The sequence below is a fragment of the Callospermophilus lateralis genome, chromosome 4 (assembly GCF_048772815.1).
Source record: "Callospermophilus lateralis isolate mCalLat2 chromosome 4, mCalLat2.hap1, whole genome shotgun sequence".
Taxonomy (NCBI): Eukaryota; Metazoa; Chordata; class Mammalia; order Rodentia; family Sciuridae; genus Callospermophilus; species Callospermophilus lateralis.
The window spans coordinates 66534585-66553412 of record NC_135308.1 but is presented as its reverse complement, the minus strand read 5'-3'; the positions used below and the strand labels follow the sequence as shown (position 1 = coordinate 66553412).

At 45.5% G+C, this 18828-nt stretch overlaps 1 protein-coding gene across 1 annotated transcript in view; it reads left to right on the top strand.

Annotated features, from left to right (window-relative positions):
• Nucleotides 1-18828, top strand: part of Cacna2d4 (calcium voltage-gated channel auxiliary subunit alpha2delta 4) — a 104277-nt gene that overhangs the window by 27026 nt on the left and 58423 nt on the right. The window contains exons 17-23 of the mRNA XM_076855282.1: nucleotides 2735-2821; nucleotides 3316-3387; nucleotides 12555-12616; nucleotides 13680-13747; nucleotides 15546-15591; nucleotides 15667-15764; nucleotides 17223-17316. Of these exons, the coding sequence (XP_076711397.1) occupies nucleotides 2735-2821; nucleotides 3316-3387; nucleotides 12555-12616; nucleotides 13680-13747; nucleotides 15546-15591; nucleotides 15667-15764; nucleotides 17223-17316 (527 nt within the window). The remainder of the gene's footprint in view (nucleotides 1-2734; nucleotides 2822-3315; nucleotides 3388-12554; nucleotides 12617-13679; nucleotides 13748-15545; nucleotides 15592-15666; nucleotides 15765-17222; nucleotides 17317-18828) is intronic.

The following is an 18828-nucleotide window of genomic DNA, read 5'->3' as shown; positions in this document are numbered from 1 at the left end:
TAGAATTAAGGGGCCCTGATGAGAAACCCACCTATCACCACCTATGGAATCAAGATGAATATCAGTCTTCCACCAATCAGTTCATACTGTGGGCCTACTGTGTGTCTGGCCTTAGGATGCTTTGAAGAATTCTAGAACCAGAAATGTATATCCAATTAAGGAAATAAGATGTGCATCATGAAACAAATAGAGGATGATAGCACATGGGACTCAATCACACAACAAAAGACGTATAGGGTGAAGCCAGTGTCTTGAGATCTCTTGGAAAACACTCTCAGGAAAGTCATGAAGGATATGGCTAGTAATGTAGTCAAGTGCCAGGTTTCTGTTCTGGAGACTAAAAGGCTCAGGGGTCACTCCAGTTGAACTGGACTAACTGGGCTGCGCAAAATAACCACACAAGAGACACAAATACCTTTTTCTTTGGGGTTGTTGTGACCGGCTCCTCTGACCTTAAGGGTCCACAGAAAGAGAGAGACAGCGAGAGCACATGCTGACCCCTTTTATTGAGGAGAAGCTATTAAAATGAGGCAAGGGGTCAGGTTTCAGGGGGCTGAGTCTATCTTCATGATGTCCACTGTCAGAAGGTTGACTGACACCTGGGTAGGCCACACCCAAGGGCACAATAAGAGAAGGGGGCACACACAAGGCACTTCCATGGAAGATTCTATCCTAAACAGGGCAAGGGGTTATATTACAAAGGAACAGGTGAGCATAGCTTCACCCATGGGGCTGTAGCAAGACACACCATGCACAGACACTGATTTTGAACCCAAGAAGGGTGGGGAAAGCTCTGCCACATTTCTGTGACTGAGCGCCTCAGCACCCAGCCGGGGAGTGTGACTCAGTCACGTTCAAGTTGGTCTCCCATTGTCAGGGAAGTCAAAGCCATTCTGTTTACCTGAAATCATTCTAAATCAGTGCCCCTAAGAAAGTGGAATCATGGTTTTAAAATAAGGGACTGAAGGCAATCTCTCAGGTGCCATCAGGATTTAGGAAATGGCAGTGGACTACTGCCAAAGAAAGAGATCCCTTGGAAAAGATGTAGGGACAGTGCAGTTTAATGAGTTTGGACATCAACGAGGCCAAGAACAGGAGCATTGTGCAGGACAGGGTGAGGAGAAAAGGAGAATGGAAGGGGGACACCACTGTGACAGTGAGACCACAGACCTACCAGAGAGACAAGAAGTAAGAATGATGATTTCCTGAAGAAACTGAGTGAATGATTAAAAAAAAAAAGTTTGGCAGAAGCAAGACACACAATGACAAGGACTTCAGCCACCCAAGCATCTGCTGGGGGCCTCATCCTACTGAAGTAGACACTCAATTTTTTAATTTACCCTGATGACAAACTAGCCTCTCTCCTTTATTTGATGGGATTACTAAACTAAACCAGGGAAGCGTTACAGACGTAATTGCAGAAAACTTGACAATATCTGTCTTGACAGAGAGGGAGACAGAGGTGTCGATGCTAGAAAATAATGACACTCAGAGTGTTGATTAATGGCACGATGTCAAGTTGGAGAGAGGTCGTTATTAAGCACTGCAGATCTCTGTAGCATTCAAAATCCTATGAACAAGATGAAAATGCAGGAGGCAGATGCCATCAAATCTGGAAGGTCTGGCTAATACAGTAAGTGAGAAAATCAGTACTCAGAAGGCATTCTTCTCAAATAAAGGGCTGAAAGTCATGAGATTAAATATAATAGGGATGCAAGGAAAGCTCTGTGAAAGACCATAAAGGTGCTGGGTGTGGCACCCCACACCTGTAATCCCAGCAACTCAGGAGGCTGAAACAGGAGGATGGAGAGTTCAAGGCTAGCCTCAGCAATTTAGTGAGACCCTGTCTCAAAAGAAAAAATAATAATAAAAAGGGACTGGGGATGGGGCTCAGTTAAGTGCCCCTGGTTTCAAAAAAAGAAAAAAAAAAAAAAAGAAGAAGAAGAACGTTGACCAGGGTTGTGACTCAGTGGTAGAGCGCTTGCCTAGCATGTGTGAGACACTGGGTTCGATTCTCAGCACTGCATAAAAATAAATAAAGGTCCAACAACAACTAATAAAATATTTAAAAAAAAAAAAAAAAAAAGACCGTGAAGGCGTAATTTAACAGTATATCACTTAGGGAAGCCCAACAAGATTTGACCTACTGAAGTTACCCTCTGAGCTGCCAAGGTGGCGTTGCTGTCGGGAAGCCCAGCAGACTCCTAGGCAGGGGTCAGAGCAGCCTTGTGCTAGTTCAGACCACACCCCCACCGCATTGGCCAGATCCTAGGTGGAATAATGACTTTTGTCTTGGGATTCCACTATGGGAGTGACACTGACAGTAAAGCCTATTCAGAGGCAGCTAACGCGTCTGCCAACTGGGAATGTTCAGCTTGGAGACATCTCGGGAGTGACGGGTGCTTGTGAAATCTCAAGGGTTGCCAGGAGGAACACATCTGTGTGGCTCCAGGGGAGAGAACTGAGATCAATGGGTAAAAGTTGCAGGGAGACAGATTTCAGCTCCTCAGGAGGAAGAACTTTCTAACAATTAGAGCCGTCCAAGCCGGCTCACGAAGTAGGGAAGGCCTCATCCTGGGACATATTCACCCAGAGGCCATGAGCCCATCGTGGCAAATGTCAGCAGGCGAAGCTCCACCCTGGGTAGAAGTAGAAATAAAACTTAAGAAATCGCTGAGACTCTTTGATTTGTTGAGCTAACCTCGTGCTTTCCTTCCTGACCGGCCTACTCCAGTACAGAGAGGGGAAGAAATTGAAACCCAAACCCAACTACAATAGCGTGGATCTATCTGAAGTGGAGTGGGAAGACAAGGCTGAAATCGTGAGTGGGGACACTGGGGAAGGAGAAACTTGTGAGAGGCTTGAGTTTGGGGGTCAGTGTTCCGTGCACACAGAGCAGTTGGGTCCCAGAGCCTTTCTAAGACCAAGCCGGAGGCAATTCCCATAAAGGGCACTTCCTTGAACGACTATGAAAACAACTCTGCCTTCCTGAGTAACACGGATTAGGGAGGTGGAGCAAAAGCATATCTGTCAGCGACCGAGTTTGTTTTAGCCTGGCTTTTGGTCTCATCCCAGAGGAAATTATGCCTCAGCAGCATGACACCGGTGTCTCCCAGTGCCTCCATTGGCTTCAGAGCATTGCCTTGGTGCCCACTCAGAGTGACAAGCTGAAGGACTCCCAGAATCGGGTCTGTCTTCCCCCCAGTATTCTGCTCAGAGGACACCTGGAAGAAGCCAGTGTCCCAGGGGATCCCCTGTTGTCTGATCACCCCATTGTGTGCCAAGGAACTAATGCCACTGTCTTTCCTCTCCAAGCTGAGAACGGCCATGATCAATAGGGAGACAGGTTCTTTCACCATGGACGTGAAGGCCCCGCTGGACAAAGGGGTAAGTAAGGAGCTGGAGACGGAGCCAGGACGGGGTGCGAGGAGGGTGGCTTGTTGGCATTTCACTGAGGTTTGCCTTGGACTTAGCTTAATTAGATCTTGGGAAGTGGGTGCTCTCTGCAGCCTGGAGGACTTGCTCAGGGGCCCATCCAAAGCCTGCAGCCCCAGGGGCACACGCCTGGCCAAGGCCTGCACTGCGGCTCGCACCCACGCTTGGCTCTTCGGAAGCTGCCAAGTGGGGTGGGTTAGCCCCAGTCACAGCTCTTCTTCCTCCGCAGGCTGCCTGCTATTGGGCCCCTTGGTTGTTTATGACAGAAAGGGAAATGTGACAGTCCATTTTGCAAATTGTCAGCAGCTCTGCTACAACACATTTTGTGGGAAGAGGTTGAAAATCCTCGCTACTTCTTGTAGCTGATTTCCATCGACTCTCACCACGGAGAATCAAGGACCGATACCTTCATTGGTACCATTACCGTTTTTACAGACTGCACATCATCTAGAAAAGACCACTTCATTTTCTCACATAGAAGGTTCCGAAGCATCCACTGAATTCTCATTGTCCCTTGACATATTTACAAATGTCACCTCCTCCCACACAGCCACCCCCACCTCCTCCTCCTGCTGCCCATCTGCCTCAGCTGAGAGAACACAGCATCTGTCTGCAACAATTAGACCCAAGTTCTTCCACAAACGCAGACCTCCGTGGAGGCCAAACAAGAAAGCATTGGGAAGGGCAAACAATTCAAGTCCCTTTTAGGTCATGCGCTGGTTTTCACTGGGAATATTTGATTTCTGTGACATCTGTCTGGATTTTCATAAGCTCTGAGCTGAGAAGGGCCTCCTTCCAGCAGACAAGGCAGTGTCCCTGATATCAGGCCACCTGTGAGAGCTGACCCCCAAGACATTCTTTCATGCACCCTCATCCTTATCCCAGACTCCCCGCCACATGCACCCGGGCTCTCACTTAGCTCAGGCCTGCCAGAGTATCTCACCAGTAATGAAACTTTCAATATGCACATGGCCCAAGACAACTTAAAGAGAGACTTGAGTCCGGCTATGCTATACCCAGCGTACAGCGATTTTTGCAATGAGTGTAGAGCTGCCAAACCCTTCTCCAAGACACCAAGACAGAGGCCTAACCAGACCCAGCAGTCCAAACTTCTCCTGAAACCACTACCCCACTCCTTTGAAATTTGTTCACTGCTACTAATAAACCATCCAGGCTACATATTTGCAATTTAACCATCTCCATGACATATGGATACTTTGACATAAAGTAGGACGACTGCAATGACAAGGACGATGATGGATATTTCATAGCCATGTAGACGTGTCTTGCTACTCTACTACTGCGACTACTAATGGTGAACCAATTTATTAGGAACTGGACTGAGCACTCATTTAATACAATCCTAGGAGGCCAAAAACTTGCCTGGGGGTCACCTACATGGTAAATTGAAAATTCTAGAACCCATTCCCAAACCACTGCTGCAGAGGGCCTTTCTGAAGGACTGGCCTGAGTTCTCAACTCTCCAGCCTTAAAGGTTTCCCCATAGCCTCCTTGGAATTAGCATTTCTATTTTATCTTTAAAATCCACTGTCCTAGGGGCTAGGCTGTGATTCAGTGGAAGAGCACTCGCCTGCTGTGTGAGAGTCCAGGGTGAATTCTCAATGCTGAAGCAAGACAATTCACTGTCCCGTCTCCCTCTGCCCCATCAGATCTCACTCAGTTCTCTTTAACATTTTCTCTCTTCACTTCACCCCCGGAAGCTCCCGAGCCTACACTGTGTGGGGGACATTTTGCTGGTATGCGGCCAGCACAGTGGCAGCCAGCCTTTGACTACTCTGATCTATTATGATGCCACTTTTCCCGGGTATTGCTACATTGTGTTCACCACCAACTGCTTTGTCTCCCCCACGTCTTCTCTAACAGTCAGCAGACAGTGTCATTATTTTCTTGCTGCTAGTCAATCCCAGCCCTCTCTCCCAGCTCCGTGGTGTGTCTCAATTTACAAGCTTGTTCCTCCATAGAAACAATCTTCAGGTCCAGGTCTCAGCCAAGAAAAGCTTTCTTAAAGCATTGGGGGAATATCTATTATGACTCAAGCCATGTCTTGGCACGTGATCACTGGCTCTGTTGTTTTCTCCTTCAGACTTTATAAACATCCTTACATCCCACAGATCAATTCAGACCTTTCCCCATCTGCAGATGTGCAGCCACAGTGGCATCACCAAGAACAGTAGTAGAAACCACAGCGTGATCGAGAGTAGTACTTGCAAACTTAAAAACCTGCAGGGCCAAATAGGTCAGGTTAAGAAATGTGAATGAGAGAAGCACAGAGGTTTCAGGACTGGAGTGCTGGGGCTAGGGCAAACTGGAGAGACACATGCTATCTAAAGGACATAGTCAAAAATGGAATTTGAAAATGTCCAGCTAATTCCAAAAATGTTAAAAGCACAGCCTGGGCCAAGATCCAGGATATCAAACTTGTCAGGGGTCCAGCTTCAGCCTGTATGCCTTTTTCTCCAAAATGTAGACCAATAACAGGTGTCATACCTTTGACCTATCAGCAGCATCCCAGCCAGGTATCCTTAGACACATGTTTAAAAGAATAATCCAGAAAAGCAAAAGTATCCAAGTGCATCTAACCTAGTGCACTTAACCTAGGAGCCTTTTAGTCATTTCGCAGTGTCGATCATTTAGAGCAAACAATTAGCAATGAGGGGAGGAGAGAGACAGGCATATGCTAGCTCTTGGGTTCTTCCAAATTTGTGACCCTGTTGACCTGGGTGCCCACACAAGGCAGCAGCAGGCACTTCCAGATCAGAGCAAACTGCACAGTGCTGGTGGACTGTACCTGCCATCAGTGTGTGTAACAGCTGCCACTTGGCCTCTGTCCCCAAATCTCATGCAGACTTCACTTTGGCCAACCCCAAACTTTGAGCCATGCAGGGGATTCAGTTTGGAGAAATGTAGTTCCAGCTCAGCTATTTGACACAGTATAAATTCTCTACAAGAACCAAATGGAAACTTTTTCTTTTAACATTAGATCTATTGTTTGTATATTTAAGATGTGCAAATAATGCCTCAATACACATGCGTAGCAAAGAGATTACTATAGTCAAGCATGATGACTGTACCCATCATCTCATATAGAGCTACCTTTCCTTTTTAACAGCTTTTCCTATGGAAAGGATACCTAAACTCTACTCTCCTGGATAATCACTGGGGTACGGTATTGTTTCAGTCAGCTTTTTCACTGCTGGGACTAAAAGATCGGACCAGAATAATAGAGGAGGAAAAGTTTATCTGGAGGCTCACGGTTTCAGAGGTCTCACTCTAGAGACAGCCAGCTCCACCCCTTGGGGGCTCGAGGTGAGGCAGGTCATCATGGAAAAAGAGAATGGCAGAGGGAAGCAGCTCACATAATAATCAGAGACAGAGACCTCCACTGGCCAGATACAAAAGGCATACCCCAAAGCCACGCCTCCAATGACCCACCTCCTCCCACCACACCCTACCCACCTTCAGCTACTGCTCAGTTAATCCCACTGGGATTAACATTTCTCATGACCCAATCATCTCTTCCTCTAAACCTTCTTGCATTCATTGTCTCATACATGATCTTTTGGGGGATACCGCACATCCAAATATTATACTTATTAATAAGTATAATATTAACTATAGATCTGTAGACTTATTCATCCTTCCAGACTTCTACTTTGTGGCTTTTTTTTTTTTTTTTGGTACCAGAGATTGAACTCAAGGGCACTTAACTACTGAGCCACATTCCCAGCTCTTTTTTGTATTTTATTTAGAGACAGGGTCTCACTGCGTTGCTTAGGGCCTCACTAAATTGTTGAGGCTGGCTTTGAACTTGTGGACCTCCTACTTCAGCCTCCCAAGATGCTGGGATTACAGGCATGCGCCACTTTGTAGCTTTTGACCTACATCTCCTTATTTTCTACCCACCCATCCCTCAGCTGCTAGTAACCACTCTTTTACTCTGTTTCTGTGTATCTGGCTGTTTGTTATAGGATTCCACGTGATTCCATTGAGATCATGCAGTATTTTATTTGTCTTTCTGTGTCCAGCTTATTTCACTCAGCATAATACCCTCTAGTTTGTTCCATGTCATTGCAAATGGCAGAATATCCTTTTTAAAGGCTGAATAATATTCCATTGTATATGTAAGAATACACATTCTCACAATTTCTTTATCCATTCATCCATCCACAGGCACTCTGGTTGTTTGCATATGTTGGCTATGGTGAATAATAGAGCAGTGAACATGAGTTTTCAGATAATTGTGCAAGGTGCTGGTTTCTTTTGCACATATATCCAGCAGAGGGTTTGCAAGTCATATGGTAGTTCTATTTTTTTTTCTTTTAGGAACCTCAATGCTGTTTTCCACAGTGACTGCGCCAGTGTACATTCCTACCAACAGTGCTCAAAGTTTATTTTTTTCCCACATCCTCACCAACACTTGTCATTTCTTGTCTTCTTTGATAAAAGGCCATCCCAGCCAGGCACAGTGGCACATACCTGTAATCCCAGCAGCTTTGGGGGCTGAGGCAGGAGGATCAGGAGTTCAAAGCCAGCCTCAGCAATGGCGAGGCACTAAGTAACTCAGTGAGACCCTGTCTCTAAATAAAATAAAAAATAGGGGCAGAGATGTGGCTCAGTGGTCGAGTGCCCCTGAGTTCAATCCTCAGTACCCACCCCACAAAAGTCATCCCAATAAGTGTGAGATGACAGCTCATTATGATTTTCATTTGCATTTTCCTGATGATTAGTGATGGTGAGCACCTTTTCCTATGCTCACCATCACTAATCATCAGGTGGGTAGGGTGTGGCGGGAGGAGGTGGGTCACTGGAGGCGTGGCTTTGGGGTATACCTTTTGTATCTGGCATTTTCATGTCTTCTTTTGATAAATGTCTGTTCAGGTCCTTGACCTATTTTTAAATTGGATTGTTTGGCCTTTTGTTATTGAATTGTGTGAATTCTTTACATATTTCCCCCTTATCAAATAACTGGCTTGCAAACACTCTCTCTAATCTGTGGGTTACCTCTTTATTTGTTGATGGTTTCCTTGGATGTGCAGAAGCCTTTTAGTTTGATGTAGTACCACTTGTTTATGTTTGCTTTTGTGGCTTGTGCTTCCAGATGGAAGTTTTAAAAATCACAAAATACAATCACCAAAATGAAATTTTACTAAATGGGCTTACAGCAGAGTGGGAGGGAAAGGACAGTCAACTTGGATATGGATTAATTGAAATTCCTCAGTTTGAAGAACAGGAGGGAAATTGAAAGAAAAGATGAAAGGAAATGAGGGAAGACACTTAGTGGCCATGGGACAATAAAAGTGATATATGTTCCTGTTGTCCCAGAAGGAAAAGAGACAGATGGAGCAGAAAACAGAACTTGAAAAACAAAAACCCAAAAATGTCCTAAATTTGGTGAAAATATTAACCTATGGGTCCAATAATATCCACAAACCCTATGCAGGAGAAAAAGAAAAAGAAAACTATATCTGGTTTTAAACTAGTCCAGCTATGGAAAATAAAAACTAAGAGACAATTTTCAAAGAAGCTACAAGGATGCATCCTATAGAAGAAACAATAATAATGATGCCAACTTCTCATTCAGAAACAATGAAATATACCTTCAAAGTGCTGGAAGGGAAAAAATCTGCCAATCCAAATTTCTATATGTAGAGAATAGAACCTCCAAAAATAAGGTGAAATAAAGAACTTTTCAGATAAAGGAAACAGAGTCTTCATCACCATGAGACCTGTACTACAAGAAATCCCTAAGGATATTCCTCAGGCTGAAGAAAAATGAAACCAAATGTAAACTGAGACCTACAGATAATGTAGCTTAATATGAGGCTATCTGTTATTTATTCTCTTAATTTCTCAAAAAGCCAATTGACTATTAAAAGCAAATAATGGAATAATACACATGGAAATGTACATAGTGTGGTAATCCCAACAAAGTAAGTTTAATCTGACATAGAAAAAACTAACCAAGCAATGTCATTCATCACATTGACGGAATAAAGGAGAAAAGTCATATGATCGTCTCAATAGATACCAAAAGAGCACTTAACAAAATTCAATTGGGAACAAAAAGAAACTTCCTCAATCTGATAAAAAGCACCTATGAAAAACCTAAAGCTAACTTTAATGATGAAATGCTGAATACCTTCTCCCTGAAACTGAGAGCCCAGCAAGGATATCTACTTTCCTCTTCCATTCAACGTTGTACTATAGATCCAAGCCTGTGAAATGAGCAAGAAAACAAAATAATGCAAACACTAGAAAAAAAGTGAAATTATCCTCATTAACAGACAAGATCATTGTGTACCTAGAAAATCTCAATAATCTACAAATGACTTCTACAACTGGTAGATAACTTTAGGATGTTTACAGAGCACAAGGCCAACATCATAAAAATCGATTTTATTTTATAGTTAGCAGTAAATAATTGGAAAATTAAATTATTTTTAAGTTCTAGTAGCATCAGATAGTATAAAATACTTTGGGATAAATGTAAAAAAAAAAGTTTATAATGTCCTACCTCTACACTGAAAACTACCAAACATTGCTGAAAGAATATCAAATAAAAATTAGATAAATAGAAAACTAACCTTGTTTATGAGTTGTAAGATCAAAATTGTTAAGAGAGATGTTTGTTTGTCCCAAATTGTCCTACAGATTCAACATAATCCCAATCAAAATTTTACCAGACTTCTAGAAATAAACAAGGTGATTCTAAAATTGATGTGATAAAATGCAAAAGATCTAGAATAGCCAAACTATCTTGAGATAAAACAACAAATTTGAATGATTCATACAACCTAGCTTCAGAAATTACTATAAAGCTACAGTTGCCAAACAGGGTAGTATTGACAAAAGAATGAATGAATGGATCAATGGAGAATCCAGAAATAGTGCCACACACATACTGTAAATTAATTTTCAATAAAAACACTTTGGCAAATCAGTAGAGAAAGGAATGTCTTTTCAACAAATGTTGCTACTACAACTGAATAAATGAGATAAAAACACTAAGCTATATCTCAGACCTCACACAAAAATTAATTTAAAATGAAGTCTAGTCCTCAATGTCAAAGCTAAGACTATAAAGTTTTTAACAAGAAAAGGTTTTTTAAAAAAGGTCTTCTCAACATGATAATATGCAGATTTCTTAGGCAAAAATACTAGAAAATCAAATTTGATAAACTGTACTTCATCAAAGCAAAAAGTTCTGCTCATCAAAAGATAATCATAAGGGGCCTGGGATTGTAGCTCAGTGGTAGATAACTCACCTAGCACACATGAGACACTGGATTCCATCCTCGGCACCACATAAAAATAAAATAAAGGTTATTGTGTCCACCTACAACTAAAAAACAAATATTAAAAAACAGACAACCATAAGAAATTCAAAAACAAGCATAGATTGTATCCACAATATGTAAAGAATTCCTACCAAGCAATAACAAGAAGACTCACAATGCAGTAAAAAAAAAAAAATTGTCAAAGTAATTGAGTAGACACATCAAAAAGGAAGATATACACATGACCAATAATCACTTAAAAAGATGCTTAACATTATAAGCCATCAGAGAAATGCTAATTAAAACTTCAAGATTCTATTTCATACCCTCCATAATGGCTAAATTTTTTTTAAAATGAAAAAGGATGCCAGGTGTGGTGACACACGCCTGTAATCCCTGCAGCTTGGGAGGCTGAGGCAGGAGGCTCATGAGTTCAAAGCCATCTTCAGCAACTGCAAGGTGCTAAGCAACTCAGTGAGACCCTGTGGCTAAATAAAAGGTAAAATAGTGCTGGGGATGTGGCTCAGTGGTTGAGTGCCTCTGAGTTCAATCCCCGCTACCCACCCCACTCTCTCTCCAAAAAGAAGGAAAAATTTAAAAAGTGATCTCCATCACCTGTGCTGGTTCCTGATTCTCCAGGACATCCCCATGACTGCTCTGTTGAAGGGACCCTAACGGAGGAGCACTCTGATACAGAGGAGGCAGAGGGACTCTCTGGTCAGTGAGTCCAGGGTTAGAGAACCACTCCTCTGGTTTGGTATAAAGCCAATTTCCCTCCAAAAGCAATTTTTTTTTTTTTTTTTTTTTGGTGTCCGTCTTCCTCTACATTCCTTCCAACATCTCACTCCAATTTCCAAAGTGAAAGAAGAAAAGTCAGGAGTGAAAGGAATAGAACAGATCCTGAGCCATCTGCAGAATGCGGCTTTCCCAATGACATAAACCTCTGTCCATGGGCAGGACAATCCACAGAGCTCCAGAGCCCAGCAGGCAACTTCACAGCAACCTCACGCAAGAGATATGAACATGAGTCATGATTTATAAATGAGAACACTGATGCTTTGAGCAATGAAGTGATTTTCCCAGGAACACACAGCTTGGCCAACTCTGGGCTCAAATCCAGATTTGTCTCAGCCCAGCCCATGCCCTTGGCCACTGTATGCACACGACCTAATGGTACAAATTAAACTGCAACCTAGAACACAGCAGCTTAGCAGGAAAGAGAAGCTGGAAGAGGGTGATGTGGCCTGGGACCGGGGGCACAGTGGGGACGGGTGGGTGTCCCTCTTCTTTCTTCCATGGTTATATGGAGATAGAAGGAGGGTCGTAAGCGGACTGTCTATTGAGCTCCAGAAGTTTTCTGCGTGGACAGCCAGCTCCTCTCTGATCCCGTAGAAACCCCAGAGCCACCATCTGTCTGCATTGCCCAATATGGCAGCCAATAGCCAGGCTGGACTTCTAAATTTAAACCTGTGTTAATTAAGGTTAACTAAAATTGGAGTATTCCGCTCGGCAGTTGCACATTTCAAGCGCTCCATAGCCACAGGCAGCTGTGATGGACGGGGTAGGTCCAGGTCCACACCTTGGTCCTTAAAGCCAGGCACCCCCCTCCCCAAGAGGCCGCAAACTGCCGGACCCTAAGATGATTCTGCTGGTGGATGTTAGCATGATGGGGCGTGTGGTGGTTGTCGGGGAAGCAGTATGGGGAGTGAGGGGAGTGTACAGAGGTGACTCAGACCCCAAGGGCGTCAGGCAAGGAGCTAGGTGGTCCCAGAGGCCACTCTCCTCTCCAGCAAGCACCCTTCTCCTTTCTGCTCTTTTCAGAAGCGAGTTCTTTTCCTGACCAATGACTACTTCTTCACAGACATCAGTGACACGCCTTTCAGGTGAGGGACCCCACGCCTTATTAGCAGGGGTGGAGGTGGGGTGGGCAGGGTGGAACATGAATACCAACAGCTCAGGGTAGAACTTCCAGAACTGGGGGATGAGTTTTCTCATATTGAGTTGGCAGTTTTGTGGCAATAGCAAAAGACCCAGGTCAGCATTCAGGGAAAGGTCTAGACCTGCTTTGCCCTTGTAGCCAAGTGTGCTGGTTCTGCACTCAAATTCCTGGTTTGAATCCCGGCTCTATCACTTATAAGCTGTGCGACCTTAATCATCTTATTTAACCTCTCTGTGTCTTAGATTGCTCATCTGTGACATGAGGGTAATAATAATAGCTACTTCTTGGCAGTGTTGTGAGGATGAAATGACATGATCTACTTAGAAGATCAAAGCTGTAACTTCTTGTAAGATGAAAGGATCTATTTGAAATATCTCCTAGGTTCCCTCCCACTGTACAAATATTTGACTCCAAGCATTATACAAATTGGTAAACAAATGATCCTTATCTCTGAATTGCTTCCTTTCCCAATAAATTCCTGTCACCATGCCCTGACTGTAGAATTTTAGAATATTAGAATACCCAAGGAATTTTGCAAAATGGCCAATGCTCAAGCCTCTTGTAATGTAATCAAAATTTCTGGGGTGGATCCCAGTCATTATGTCTTTTAAAGCTCCCAAGATTCAGATCTGACTTCTGCCAGGAGAGATGGGCATGGTAGGACTCACCAGGTGGGAAAGGAGTCTTCTAGTGAGACATACAGACCTTTCCACATTTCTGGGTCAGGGGAGGGGGGCACTGTGAGGTTCAGAATGTGCCTTGCTTAAAATGGGATCTGAGGATCTCCTAGTCTGGAACTTCCAGGGCTTTCTCAGGAAGAAAGCCCAATTTAAAAGTAGTGGTGCTGTCTCAGTTCTAGAGGGGACAACTTGTGAGACCAAGGCCGAAGAAGGGGGTTTGACTTGCATGCTCCTTGTTGGGGTGAAAAGCTCCTAACCTGAGCTAAGAACCAGCGGGTGCAGTGGGACATTGTCGGGCACATGCTTCTGTATGTCTTCTCTCTGCAGCTTGGGAGTGGTGCTGTCTCGGGGCCACGGGGAATATGTCCTCCTGGGGAACACATCTGTGGAAGAAGGTGGGTCAGGTCAAGGACCAACGGACAGGAAAGTGGGAAAAATGGACATTCCTAGGGTGGAGCCAGTTTGGCCATCTCCTCATCCTCCTGCTTGAGAGCAGCCCCTAGGGGTAGTGCCACCAGGCAGGGAGGACATGTGTGTCCCTGATGCCCAGGACACACAGGATCTGTCAGTCAGCTGTCAAACGGTCAAAGCCAGGCTTACCACCTGTTCATGGTTAGTCAGGGAGGCCTTGCTGGACCAGAGGAGGAGGAGGAGGCCACCCAGGGAATGCATTTTACCTGTCAGAAGGGCTGAGCAGGGGGAGGCAAAGGAGGCTGGGAAGAATGTGGGAGCAAGCTGAGTGTGGTGGTGCTCACCTGTGCCCCCAGCTACCAGGGAGGCTGAGACTGGAGGAACCCAACCTGCCCATGACCTGCAGGTGTCTGGGCCCCTTGAGAGAACAAAACCTATATCCTGGGGCAGGGTCTCAGGGAGTCCTGGGAAGGCGTGGGCATGATGCTGTTTAGCACCCACATTCTGTACTTTCTTCCTGCTGAGCCCTTTAATGCATCCATCGCTTCATCATTCTGCCACCACCCCAGTCATTGTCCCCTCTCCCCTGGACAACCACAGCAGCCTCTAACTGGTCTTCCTACCTCTTTCTTTCTCTGAACTTCTTCCCAAGGGATCTTTCTAGAAATACCAAATCTGACAGCGTCCCTGCTAACCACCTCTGAATTCTCACTCCCCCTGCACCAAGCTCCTAGTTCTTCCTGTGTGCTGGCTTTCCCCTGGAAGCCTCTCCTCTCTGACCCCACTCTTTACCCCCAGCTCACTTCAGATGACACTTTTCTGGGGGCTACCCTGCCCCTAGCCAGCCTGGGTGAGGTTTCCGCTCTGTGCCCACCTGGAGCTCTGCGATGTTGGTACGCCCTCCTTGTCTGTCTTCCACAGTCCCCCAGCCATCAAGCTCCCCAGCCTTCACTGTGCCTTCTTCTTCCCTATGCTCATCTTCCTCTACCTAGATACTCCCAGGTTATATTGCTCCAGGAGACAGAGAGAGCCGTCCCTCACCCACTTCTGGTCCAGGGGCTTAGAACCCTGGAGTCAGTTGGGCCTCTGTGGGTGAAGTAGTTCCCCTCTCTAAATATTTGCAGATGTTTGTGGTCTGTGTCTGTTCAGTACCCCTTCAAAGGTCTCCCACATGCCCTGTTGGCCTTTCTATCATCCTTTCCTAAAATAAAAATTTTTAAAAAATCCTTATTGAGCACCTATTTATGACACTGGCAGGTATCAGGAGGGCATTTGCTCATTTGTTCATTCAAAAGCATGGACTGAGCTCAGGTGCTGAACTAGGCAAGAGGCTCCTGGGAGCACACAAGACAGACATGGCCCACTTCTGGGCTCCTGTCTGCTGGCCACTGAGCTCGGTCAGTTCCAGTGGAGCCAATGAAGGCCAAATCACTGGTTTCAGAATATTAGCGCCTTGGAGGGAGATGCTAAGAGAGACTAGACACGGCCTCCTCAAGGAGCTGCTGTCTAGGGGAAGCATTAGGACTTGTCTAAAATAACTAAGATTCCACCTGGAAAGGGCAGAGTGATGTGAAAGCTGAAGGAGAAGGAAAAGGTGGCCTCTGGCTGGCCGGGTGGCTCATGAAGACGTGATATTCATCCTGAACCTTGAAAAATAGGTTCAGATTCAGACGTGAGGCCACGGGTAGAAAAAGCGTTCCAGGGAGCTGGGCCCACGTGGGCAAAGGCATGCTTGTGCAGACCCAGCCTGTTCCCCTGAGTGAGCCCCTCCTCTGGTTTCAGGCCTGCACGACCTGCTTCACCCAGATCTGACCGTGGCCAACGACTGGTAAGCAGGGAGCAGAGGATGGGAGGGAAGAGGAGGATTTTATTTTGAGGTAACACAGACTCTCCGGGGTTCCAGGATCTACTGCATCACAGATATTGACCCAGACCACCGGAAGCTCAGCCAGCTGGAGGCCATGGTCCGCTTCCTGACGGGGGAGGATCCAGACCTGGAATGTGAGTAGGGCCTGCCCGTGCCCATGGAGGTCAGATAGGCCTCTGGGATCCCACAGCTCAGGGCTGAAGGGAAGGGGGAAGCAAAGGGGGGGAGGAGGCTGCCACTCGGCCCTATCCCTGAGCACATGGAGGGCTTAGGGAGACTCCCAAAGAAAGGGGCACAACCATCTTAACCATAGGGCCAAGCTCTGGGAACTGTGGTGACCTCAGGGTATCCCCATGTCATGGACTGGGATCTTTTAAGCCTCTATCAACTGAACATTGTTAAGGGCACCCCCCCACACCTGACAGATCTGTCCCCACTGCCACCTAACAGTGCGCCCCAGCAAGTGAAGTCCTCAGCTCTGTAGAGGAGAACCTTTGGCCAGTTGGTGCATAAAGCCCATGGCCCACAGGCGTTTTCTAAGCCTCTAAGTCTGAGGACCAACCTGAAGTTCCCCTGCACAAAGGCAGCTGGAGAGCTCTCTGGGCCTCACTTTCAGCAGGCTCCTCCGTCCTCTTGCTTGGTCATCCTGCTACCTAGGTGTCTCCCCATCTGCCTCTCAAGCCAGCCCACCAGGTTCCTCATTTGCTCATTCACTCATTCCATCAAAGAAATCTGAGGGAGGTGTTAAAGTTACAGAGACAACCCAGGCAAGGCCACTGCTGTCACAGAGCTTGATCTAGTGGCAAAACCAGACATTAAACTACTAGGCACATGTATGTAGAATTTAAGTTGTTGGAATCATGATAAGCACCTTGAATAGGGTATTGCATGGAGAGAAACAGGGCCTGTTTAAATGGACAGACAAGGCAGACCACCTTGTCAGGCAGTGTCACTTAGGCTAAGAATGAAAAAGAGCCCCCGAGCATCTTAGTAGGAGCTCCTTTGGGGGTGACAAAAATATATGGAACTAGATAGAGATGGTGGTTGTACAACATTGTGGACGTACTGAACACCACTGGATCACACACTATCAGTTGGTTAGTTTTGCACTATGTGAATTTCATGTCAATAAAAATAACATTTTAAAAGAGAGGGAAAGAAAGAGCAGCCCATACAGAGTCAGGCCAAGGGAACAGTATATACAGAGGTGCTTAGACAGGAAAGAGCTTGGCAAGGTCAAGTTCACAGACTGATAAAAGGCCAAGGTGTCCTGCCAGTCAAGGAGCAGATGGAGGATGGGGGATGGGAGGGGACAGGGGTCAGATCCCAACCTGATGTCATTGAGAGAGTCTCCTAACTTCATAGAATGTCCGTATTAGAAAGAACCTTCGACATTATTCTGTTCTGCTAACATCTGTTTTGGAGTTGAAGACTAGAAAGCTGAAAGAGGTGATTTCACTTCCTCAAACTCATGCATCCCAGATGCATGTTCACGAGGTGCATCTTGCTTCCTGAACTTTAGAAGGGCATGTGAGCTGAGGTCGTAATCAGGGGGCCTCAAGTGGCTTGGTTTCCTTTGGCTTTGCCCCCAGGTGATGAAGAGCTGGTGCGGGAGGTGCTGTTTGACGCGGTGGTGACAGCCCCCATGGAAGCCTACTGGACTGCATTGGCTCTCAACATCTCTGAGTAGGTACCAGGAGAGGCTGACGGTTCCCAGGAGGAAAAGCAGCCAGGCCTGTTGCAGGCCCCCATCTTTCCCTTGGCTGAGTCAGGGCCCCTCCTACCACCTGGCTGGCAGCTCAGGAGCACCCACACCCTCTGGCCCAAGTTGAACATGAACGATGATGAGGACAGGGACACGTGGAGAGGGGCGTGGGGTGAGAACGACCTTCGCACAGCCTCAGGAAGGCAGGGGCTGGGCACAGCTTTCACGCACAGCCTACGCTGCTGCCTGCTCCTAACTTTGAAAAAACACTGAGTGTCAGGTCCCTGGAGGCACAGATTGGTATCTCTACCCCAGGACAGCCCCCATTCCGAGAACCCCTCTCTCTAGATTGGGGTCTAGCCATCAGACCTCATTAGCTAAAGTGCCCTGGTAAAAGCAGTTCAAATGGGTCAGAGCTTTGTTTCCAGTAAGTAAGGTCACAGCATCCATGAACTTGACCTCAGTGTTTCCTAGATCCTTCGGTGTCTGATTACAAATAGGTAAGTAAAACATAGTTGGAAAGAGCACTTTTCACTCTATAACTTTTTGGGTATAATTTTGAATCATGTAGATACAAGTTCTATACAAAATTCAACCTGAAATAAATAAAGAAAAAGAATTCAGTAGCCCAAGCACTAAGAACTTCCTGTTTATGAATCCATTTGCTCCTCACAGCAAGCCTGTGATATAGCTGCTATCATTACTCTCATTTCACAGGCATGGTCATACTGAGCAGCTTACCCAGGGTATTACACCTCATAAACAACCCAGCGGGAATCCAGCATCCAGGCCCTTCTGCAAAAGGCTGGACCCCTACGTTTGGAGAGGAGGAGCATGATCTTCCTCTTTTCAAGTTCAGAGATGAATCACAGATATTTTTTAACATTGAGAAACATTGAGAAGCAAATGTTCTTAGCCAGGTTGTGCGTTAGGAAAGATGACCTGGGAAACGAATATAAAATAATGTAAAGCTAAGGAGAAAGATGATACAACAGCCTCTGTAGATGCAGGAAAGGGATTTGAACAAGTAATAGTATCCATTCATGGTTTCAAAAAATACTTGATAAAAACAAAGTGGGCCTACGATTAAAGTCAGAATGTTAATAGGGCCTGAGGCTCTCCCACTGAAGACGAGAACAAGAGAAAAGAGGCCTTCCCCACCCCAAGCCACAAGGTCAGAAGGTGCCATCAGACAAGAGAAAGCACTTAGAGGCAATGAGGGCTGGAAAAGAAGAGGTAGAATCATCTCTATTTAAAGATGATACGATTAGGGCTGGAGATGTAGCTCAGTGGTAGAGTGCTTACTTAGTATGCATGGGTCCCTGGGTTCCGTCCCCAGCACTGCAAAATCAATAAAGATAACAAGATCATACACTTGGAAACTCCAAAAGGGTTAACAGGAAAACTACCGTGGCCAACAAAAGAATTTAGTAAAGTAGCAGGTTATAATATCAACATTCAAAAATGAAAGAAGACATAACGTGCAAAGACAA